This window comes from Nannospalax galili, unplaced genomic scaffold, assembly GCF_000622305.1.
Source record: "Nannospalax galili isolate Female #2095 unplaced genomic scaffold, S.galili_v1.0 scaffold800, whole genome shotgun sequence".
Taxonomy (NCBI): domain Eukaryota; kingdom Metazoa; phylum Chordata; class Mammalia; order Rodentia; family Spalacidae; genus Nannospalax; species Nannospalax galili.
In genome coordinates, this window is record NW_008347125.1 from 2,835,804 (window position 1) to 2,846,047 (window position 10,244).

General features: G+C 45.4%; 1 protein-coding gene across 1 annotated transcript in view; it reads right to left on the reverse strand.

Moving 5' to 3' along the window:
• The window catches only part of Naaa (N-acylethanolamine acid amidase), a 28,934-nt gene extending 19,470 nt beyond the window's left edge, over positions 1-9,464 (reverse strand). Inside the window, exons 1-3 of the mRNA XM_008843533.3 lie at positions 9,171-9,464; positions 8,529-8,693; positions 3,821-3,947 (exon numbers count right to left, since the gene is read on the reverse strand). Coding sequence (XP_008841755.1) covers positions 3,821-3,947; positions 8,529-8,693; positions 9,171-9,340 — 462 coding nt within the window. The 5' untranslated portion in view covers positions 9,341-9,464. The remainder of the gene's footprint in view (positions 1-3,820; positions 3,948-8,528; positions 8,694-9,170) is intronic.
• Positions 9,465-10,244: the final 780 nt, after the last annotated feature.

The window sequence follows — 10,244 nt, forward strand, 5'->3', positions numbered from 1 at the left end:
AATTCTCCAGTCACCTCTTTCATTTGACACATCCTTACTCTTGAGGGGTGGAGGCAAAGTTAGGAAAATCAAAAGCAAATTGTACTTCCAATTATAGTACAGCCTTATGGGCTATAAAGTGTTTTTTTCCTGTCAGTTCTGCATTTACTCCTAAGTATACTTCTTAACTGTCTCTGCCAAGTCAGTTAATATCAACCCTTAGCAAGGAACTCTTACAGTCTAACTAAGGCTGAATAACAGCCCTAGAAAAAGTGAGTAGGGGGCTGAAGGCTGAGTTTTGATTCCATCTTACCACAGCTCCACCATGTAGTTTAGGCCAATGGGTCTCTGTAAAGCCTGGTCCCCTTACATGGAAATACCAATGTTAACTTGTGTGTTCCCCAGGGGTCCTGGTTCCTCCAAGGGCATTGCAGAGAACTGACTGTGGAGAGTTAGCCGAGGAAGGAGCTTGTGGCACCATCTTGGGTTGGAAGCGAGCGAGCGTGCGACAGGTGTGGGGAATGTCTAGCAGCCGGGCGTACTCAAGAACAGAATGGCCTGGCACTTATGGACCTGGGGCAAGACCACTGGCCCCTGAGGTGTGGGCAAAAGTAGCAGTGACTATGGGTGTGCCGGGGGAGCAATCTGGTATGGCAGGCTCTGAGCTGTGGTGCAGAGCTGGGCAGTGCGGAGCTGAGCGGTATGGAGCTAGGCATGGGTGTTCGTTTCTTTGTAAGTCACTCCCCACCCCTCCATGATGATAATAATAAATGTGCATAAAGATATGTTATATGGTTTCTCTGATAGCACAAGAGACCCAGAGAGAACACTGGTGACAACTTGTGTCTGCCTTGCAGAACTGGTTTCAGGTCCAAATGAGATCTTATATAGAACAATACTTTAAAATTCTGAATACTAAACAAGAATGAAAGGTGAATTATTTTCTGTATAACCTTTTGTTGTTGTTGTTCTTTTTGAGACAGGGTCTCTCTGTAGCCCCAGCTGGCCTGGAACTCTCTATGTAGGCCAGGCTGGCCTTGAACTCACAGGGATCTGCCTGCCTCTACCTAACAAGTACTGAGATTAAAAGTGTGTGCCACCATGCCTGGCTTTTTAAAAAGATTTTTAAGCAAATTTTTTAGTTGTATTGTGTGTTTGTGCATTTGAGTACACGTGCCTGCAGAAACCAGAAGAAGGCATTCAGTACCCTTAGAGCTGGAGTTACAAGCAGTTGTGAACCACCTGATGTGGATGCTGTGAACCAAACTCAGGGCCTCTGGAAGAATAGTATACATTCTTAACTGCTGAACTGTCTCTCCAGTCATGTACCTGTTATTAATTTAGCAAAACAACTTATTAGTCATGAGTCCTACAAACTGGATGGATTTGGAACTAACCACCTGAGCATTATAAATAAGGATCCCTCTTGGGAGCACCAGGATAAACAAAAGTTAATGAAGCAACAACCAACAACCATTAGGGTAAATTGCAGAGAGAACAGTTGAAATAACTTTATTTTCACTACATTTATTCCTTTGACTACTTATAAGACTATTTCCTCAGTATAGAACAGAGAAAAGCATGAAGTAGCAAATTAAAATAATTACTGTCACTCAATAATATTCTAGCTGATTTCCTTCAATAATTGATTATGGGGGGCTCAAGAGATGGCCCAGTGTTTAAGAGTGCTTCCTGCTCTCGCAAAGGACCCAAGTTCAGTTCTCAGCACCCACATAGTGGCTAACAACTGCTTGTAACACAGTTCCAGGGGACCGCATGCCCTCTTCTAGCCTCCACAGGCTCCTGCACACACATGGTGCACATAAACGCACTCAAGCACACACACATACATATAAAAATAATAAAATAAATCTTTAAAAACAGCATTGACTTTTTATATTACTGTTACCACTTAAAATTGATTTTTGAAGTAAATCTTCATCTAGACAACAAGTTATTAATAATGATAAAGAATGAAATTGGGAGCCAGGCATGGTGGCACACACCTTTAATTCTAGCACTCAGGAGGCAGAGGCAGAGGCAGGCAGATCTCTGTGAGTTCAAGGCCAGCCTGGTCTATATAATGACGTAGTGAGTTCCAGGCCAGCTGGGGCTACAGGACGACCATGTCTCAAAATGACTAAAAAAAATAAGAAAGAAAAGAAAAGAAAAATAATTGGGGATTTTTTTTTTAATTTGGAAAAAAGAAACTCACTACATATTTCTGTACTGTCTGAATCTATTAGGAGAAAAAGGTTTTCTTTGCAAAATCAGGTGACCAAATGAGTATGTAGTAAAAAGCATTGTCAATAGTTCTGAATCAATGCTAAATTCAAAGAGAATAAAGACCTTGTCCTTAAGGCCAAAATATGACTTTCCACATTCTATTCTGTTGCATAGCAACAGTACACTTTGTATATTCAATCAACATTGATAAATGCTACTTTTGAGACATTTCCAGCCATGTGACAATAGTAAATATTAGATTATAGTATTAAAGGGACCATGCTGAAAACAAAATACCTTTGTACAGATCAGCCTGAGAGTGGGTGGGTAAATCATATTGTAGAGTGAAGGTCCACCTAGGATTTGGCCACTGTTTATCCAGACCTACAATGTGTTTTACATAGAGGACTTCACTCAACCTTAATGGCTATTTCAGTAAAGTAGTTGCTAACTTCTCTGAGCTGGAGCCTGCAAAACAGGATTGAACAATTCTCCAAGTTCTCAATGAAAGTGACAGATACAAGGTGCAAACCTAGAACTTCCCAACCCTCAAGCTGGTGTTCTTCACCCTGTGCAGCCCCTCCCTATTCTAGAAACTGCCCCAATAAGGGAGAGCAGAGGAAGGAGCTGGTTGTGCATACCAGATGGAAGATTAATCACACCCCAAAAATTTCCCTAAGGAAAACTGATCTCATGCCCCAAAACAACAAATGACTTGTCTTTCTACATATATAATTGACATAAACCTCTTCTGGTTTTGATTTTCACAAGTTGATTTTTAAAAAATACTTGTATGTATGGTGCTGGAGAGATGGCTCAGAGGTTGAGAGTACTGGCTGCTCTTGTAGAGGACCTGGGTTTGGTTCTCCACACCCACATGACAGCTAACAACCATTCATAACTCCAGTTCCAGGGGATCCAACACCCTCTTCTGGCCTCCACGGGCATTACATGCACATGATGTATTTACATACAGGCAAAATACTCATACACAAATTTTTTTTACAGCAGGGAATGGTGGTGCACACCTTTAATCTCAGCACTCAGGAGGCAGAGGCAGGTAGATCTCTGTGAAATCAAGGCCAGCCTGGTCTACACGGTGAGTTCTAGGCCAGCTGGGGCTACATGGTGACCCTGTCTCAAAAAGACCAAAAATAAACAAATAAGATGTTTTTAATTTTTTCAGTGTGTGTTCATGTGTGAGTACAGGTCTACATGTGCCATAGTGCACATGTGGAGGTCAGAGGACCGCTTCTGGGCGTCAGTCCTTGCCTTCTACCTTTTTTGAGGTAGGGTCTCTTGTTTACCACTGTGCATGCCAGGCCAGCTGGCTTCCCCCAGAGCTTCTAGGGATTTCCTTTGCCTCCCATCTCATCATAGGGGCACTGCAATCATAGACACCTGCTTCTACATCTGGCTTTATGTGGGTTGTAGGGATCAAACTCAGGTCCTCACTCTTGGGTAGCAAGCTCCTTACCTACCCACTGAGCCATCCCCTCAGCACTGGTTTGGGGATCTAATATTGACAAAGCACCTAAGTTAGCAGGCCATGGAACTGACTGCTAGAGTCAGAAACTCTTCTGAAGTTCTGCATCTTGTACCATACAGACTATACCTGTCCATTCTTTAGGAACTGTACATCCACCGTCAGCTTGCGTAAGATATTTCCAAAAGGATAGTCCAGATTCCGACCATGGTAAATGTGGCCCCTGGAGTCTTGGGCCACAATGCTGGTGCAGAACCTGAGAAAAGGGAAAAATCCAACATGAATGAAGGTGACAAGAACAATGAGTAGCCTTCTTTCTTCCTTATAACTGACATACATGCCATAACTCTTGTATAATATGGATCCACGATTCTAGCTGTAAAACACAACAGGCACAACTCATCTGTATTTCCTCAGTGTTACCAGACCCCAGCCCTTGGCACACATGAGGCTGTTACAAATACAGTGGGTGAAGATTCCATCTTCCACCATGCCCTGAGGGTACATGCAAGACATTCTAGACCTCTGAACTCTACCTATACCTCTGCTCAGTGGTACATAAACTATTAACACATTATTCAAAGCCAGCTCAAGCTCCCCCTCACCACGCTATGAAATTTTAGAATAAATACAATAGTATTAAAAGTCTTCGGGTTCCATAAATGCTTAATTTTGCTCCACTGAGAAAATTGGCAGCTCTTTAGGGCTTGGCACTGTCCCACTCAGAGATCCTTCCATGGAGCTAATAAGAGAAAAGGATCCCTTAAGAACTCCTGACTGGGCCAGGCATGGTGGCGCATGCCTTTAACTAGAGCACTTGGGAGGCAGAGGCAGGCAGATCTCTATGAATTCAAGGTCAGCCTGTTCTACATAGTGAGTTCTAGGTCAGCTGGGGCTATGCAGAGACCCTGTCTCAAAAAGAACTCCTAACTGGGGTTGGAGAGATAGTTCAGAAGTTAAGAGCATTTGCTGCTCTTGCAGAGGACCAGAGTTTGGTTCTCAGTATCCATGATGTGAGGTGCCTTACAACTACCCATAACTCCAGTTCCAGGGGATCCAATGGCCTCCTCTGGCTCTGAGGGCATCTGCATGCACATGCACATACACACAGAGAGACAGACAGACACATACACACACAAATAAAAATAAGAACTCCTAGCTGGAGAGAAGGCTTTTGAAGCAAAGAGAAGTTTTGTTTAAAAACGTTTTGATAACTATATTCTCTGAGAATATCTAATGTTAGGTAAAAAAAGATTCATACAAACTATGTCCAAATATACAAGAACATGTATGTATATTCACATTTAAATAAAGCTGAAAAAAATACCCCAAGTAATTGGTGGTCATTTCTTTTTCTTTTTTTCATTCTTTTATTTTTTATTTATTTATTTTTTTGGTGCTGGGGATGAAGGCCAGAGCTACTTGGTTTTTTCTTTAAAAACACAAATACGTAATGCTTATTTGAAATTCCAATTTATTACAAGTCCACCCTTTACAGGGGTGCTTTCTCCTTTAAGACAGTTAAAAAGTCATCATTAGGGCTGGAGAGATGGCTCAGTGGTTAATAGCAATGACTGCTTTTGCAGAGGACCTGGGTTTGATTCCCAACAGTGCTAACAACCATCTGTAACTCCAGTTCCAGGGGAATCTGACATCTTCTTTTGGCCTCCATGGGTGCACTTACACACATGCAGACAATACACTCATACACATAAAAATAAAGTAATAAATAAAATACTTTTTAAAAATTCAAAAAATGTCAACATTGACTCAGAGGCCTCTGCAGTGGGCTCATGAGCTTCTTACTAGAACACAGACCAGGGTAAGCAGGGGAGGTGGTGGCAGCTGTAACAATGGCGTTGAAGTGTCAGTGCTTACCCTAAGACTGGGAGAAGGGAAGGGAAGACTTCCTTCAACCACTGGAGTGGGGCAGAGGAGAAGGGCAAAGCTACATGCAGAGGTCAGGGAATGGCTTTCCCTCAGTCCTTGGAGTGGCAATCCCCTGGTGGACTTTTCCTTTAAATACAGGACAGTGGAGGGGCTCACACTGTCCAAATTCAAAGTTGACAGAAAAAGAAAATTAAACCCTTGGTTTATTTATTTTTTTAAATAAACCTTTCTGTAGTATTTTCTGTAACAAACATTACTTTCAAAATTAGGAAAAAAAACACTATTATCTTGTTTGGTTTGTTTAAACAAAGAAACTTGGTCAGGTTTTAATTCCTTCTAAGGCTTCTGATCTCAACTGCCATGGGTCATGTCAGGGTGGAGGGGTGGGTAACATGGGAAATGGTTAAAGTTTGCAGAATTGCTCTCAAAGATGATTTTTTTTCAAAATGGTGTCAGGGTGATCACAGTTGCCAATCACCAGATGTTTCAATGGGACCTAATGCACAAGCACAGGGGACAAGTGCTTTTAGAGAGGCACTGTGGGCACAGCAGACGCGTGTGCTGTTTGTTAGCAGCCTTGGAACTCACCAGTCACCAGACTCCCAGCAAGTGTCCCCTTTGAGGCTTGGTTTCCACATCACAAAACAGAAAATACAACCTTCCCAAGGGGCTGTGCTCATGAAGGGCCTGGGCCAGCAGGTTCAGTAGAGCACAGTTGCTATTCTCATGGTAGAGCATGGTTACTATTCTCATGCAACTGCCTCACTTCAGAGTGAGAAGAGCATTTCCTTTCTTTATGCTACTTGAATCCCATGGTGTTGCTTTTTTTGTTTTGTTTTGTTTTTGTCTTTTTGAGACAGGGTCTCCCTGTAGTCCCAGCTGACCTAAACTCACTATGTAGACCATTAGACAATTTAATAAATACCTTAATCTGAGATCCAAAAGTTAGAATTTTTTACTAGAGCTTTTGCTTTAATATACTTGAGTCAAGAACTCCAAAAGTGGGGCTGGAGAGATGGCTCAGTGGTTAAGAGCACTGGCTGCTCTTGGAGAGGACCCAGGTTCGATTCCCAGCATCCATATAATGGCTAACAACCATCTGTAATTCCAGTTCTAGGGCATCCAATGCCCTCTTCTGGCCTCCATGAGCATTCCACAACGTGGGTGCACTTACATCCATGCAGGTAAAACACTCATACACATAAAATAAAAATGAATAAAAAATTTTAAAAAAAGAACTCCAAATCATATGAGCTATGATTTTTTCTTTTCTTCATTTAGTAAGTCACATGCCTGAATAGGACAAAGTTGGAGGTAGGGGAAGGGGATGGTAAAACGAACAGTGCATTTGAAAAGCATTTGAATTTAGCAGGCCTAAATGAAATGGAGGCATTTCTCTGGGGGAAAAAAAGGCAGTTAAAATGCTTCTCAAGAACTTTATTCTCCCAAGGCATTGGGAAGTTGCCAGGTTCAATACAGTTTTGTTATCACATGTACTTTCCCTTGCCTTCATCTTTTGTTTAAAAACAGGGTCTCCCTATAACCCCAGCTGGCCCAGAACTGGCAATGTAGACCATTGAGGCCTTGAACTCCCAGAGATCCGCCTGCCTCTACCTCCCAAGTGCTGGGATTAAAGGCATAAGCCATCCACATCTGGCTCTATCCCTTCAAGTTAAGGCAGCCAGAATCTACAAGTATCTTCCAGATGTTGCTACATGAGGTAGCAAAATAACAAATCTTGCGGGGACGGGTGGAGCACACCTGTCATCCAAACACTGGGGAGGCTGAGGCAGCAGGATCAAGGGTGGGAGGCCAGCCTCACTACAGAACGAAACCCTGACTCAGAAAACAAACAAAATAATAATCTGAAAGGCAGAAATTTCAAGACCTGTTGCTGAGTCTATAAACATTTAAGGATCCTCCAGGAGGGCCCTGTGTTACTTAGAGGGCCCACATGAAGAAAAGTGTATTCTGAGTAGGGTTTATTTGCCGGGTGGGGGTGGGAGGTGAACTTGGACATGTGCATGTGCATGTGCATGTGGATGCCAGAAGAGGATGACAGAAGCTCCCTCTATCACTCTCCCTCTTATTTTAAATATTATTTATCATTTACTTATGTGTATGAGTGTTTTGCCTGCATGTTTGAAAGTGTACCCATCTTGTACAATGTCCATGGAGGTCAGAAGAGGGCATGAGAATCCCTGGAACTGGAGTTATGGACCATTGTTAGCTGCCAGTGGGTGCTGGGAACCAAACCTGGTCCTCTGCAAGAACAGCCAGAGCTCTTAACCTCTGAGCCCCTTGTATCATATTTTTTGAAACAGGATCTCTACTGAATCTGAAGCTCACTGTTTAGGGTAGGCTGGCTGGCTAGCACACTCCAGAGAGCCTCCCACTTCCTGTCACCCCTCAAGTGCTGGGGTACCAGGTACTTCTGCTTTCAGAGCACTCTACTGAGCATTTCCCCTCTCCTTGAGCAATTTAGAAAGTGGGATGTGAGCTGGATGTGGTGGTGTCCTCCTTTAGTCCCAGCACTTGGGAGGCAGAGGCAGGCGGATCTTTGGGAGTTTCAGGCCTGCCTGGTCTACATAGAGAGTTCCAGGCCAGCTGGAACTACAGGGAGACCCTGTCTCAAAAACACCAAAAATAATAATAATAATAATAATAATAATAATAATAAATAAATAAATAAAAATAAAGAAAGTGGGATGTTACCTGGATAGATGGCCAGAGAAAAGTGAGCTTTGGGGAAAGAGAGAGTTCAGTGCTGAGTCCAGAGAAGCTGCTTCCTTTTGGAAGCCCAAGATCTGCTGTTGGGAATTCTCTCAGATGTCAGAGGACAGCTGATTGCTGAGCAAACACAGCTCCTCCCACTCATCCTAGGTGTCAGGAGTCTCTGACTGGTGACATTAATTGGTCTTAATCCACCCTAGCTTGGGGCACTTACGCGGAGGACTCATAGGCCAGGTTGACCAAGATACCATCCACCAGGCTGATGTTCAGGAAGTCGCACATGCCGCGGATCTCATCGGTGAAGGGCTGGGGCAGAAAGCTCTCCACCTCCGTCACCACCTTTCCGATCAACTCGAGGACCCACTGGGGGACTCTATTGCTAGAACCAGCGCACAGGAGAGAGGACAGTTAAGAGCCGACAGCCCGGGGCGGGGACACTCCATCCTCAGGGTCCAGATGGGGAAAAGAACCAGGCGCGGCGGTAATCCCAGCTACTGGGAAGCTGAGGCAGGAGGACAAGTTCATTGCTAACCTAAACTACTAGTGAGACTTTCCAAAATAGAATGTTAAAGGCCTAATACAGGCCTCACCTCCAGGGCCAAACACCCAGGAGGCAAGCGAGGCTGCATCTCTACTTCGCTGACTAGGTGATAACTTGCGTGTCACCCTGACCCGGAAAACGTCTCCGCGACAGGCGCGCCACCCGAGACGTCGGACTTGAGCGGAAAGCTGGGTCACCCACTCCTGGGAGCTGCCCAGAGCAGCAGCGAGTGCCAAAGGGGGCGGGGCGGTGGGGGTGGGGGGCGCAGATCCGCCAGTTCCGCAGCTGGGGTCCGGGGCCGTTCAGCGCGCTCACCCGATGACCTGCGCCACCGCGGCGCGCAAGAAGGCCGGGTCGTAGTGGCGCAGCATCGGCAGCCAGCGCAGCTCGGGGGCAGCGTCCAAGCTCAAGTTGAAGAGCGGCGGAGCCCCGGGGGCGGCGGCCGACAGCCCGGGCCCCGCCAGCAGCAGCAGCAGCAGCAGCATCGCCAGCGTCAGCGCCCGGTGCGCCCCGCGGCCCAGGGCTCCCGCCTCAGCCGCTCGGGCTCCGAAGGCTACAGCTCAGAGCTGAGCGCAGCCAGCGCCCAGGGAAGCTGAGGAGGTGGGGCGGACAGGGGCTGGAGGTGGGGTCTGCAGTAGATCCGCCCCACTCGGTCATCCGGAACCCAGAGGTGACAGTCTCCGCCTTCCCCGCCACTGGTCCCCGCCTCCAGTTCCAGATCCCCAAGGGCTCAGGTCAGGCCTGCTACTCACAACTGGAGGTCCCATCCCACCTATGTGGATCACGAATGTGAGCTGTGGGAGTCCAGGGCCTTAAAGCCATACCGTGGTAGAAAGGAATCCATCTCCCTATCCTATCTGATTTGCTCATTTTCACAAACGTCAAAAGATTTTATAAAGGGCAGGAGCTTTTTCTATTCAACAGTCTCACTTCTCCGTTTTTATTTTTGCTGAGTCCATCTCATGTATCAAGATAAGACAAACGACATTTTCTCCTAATTCATCCCCATTTTGCTGTTGTAGAATGTGAGTTTGGAGAGTCCAAGTCACCTGTCCAAAGCCACATGGCTGGCGAGCTTCTGCCTTGCTCTAAGTCAGGTTGTTTGAATCCAAAATCCATCTGAGTAATCTCCAACCTGAAGCTTCCTCATCTTCCCCAAACTGGAAGACTGAATCTGTAAGTCACTTTGGTAAGAGTAGAACATTCTTATTAGATAGCACAGTGTTCTATGGTCAAATAGAAAAAACTGGGGCTGGAGAGATGGCTCAGCAGTTAAGAACACTGACTGTTCTTGCAGACGATCTGGGTTTGAATCCCAGCACCCACATGGCAGCTAACAACTGTTGGTAACTCCAGTCCCAGGGGATCCAACAGCCTCTTCTGACCTCC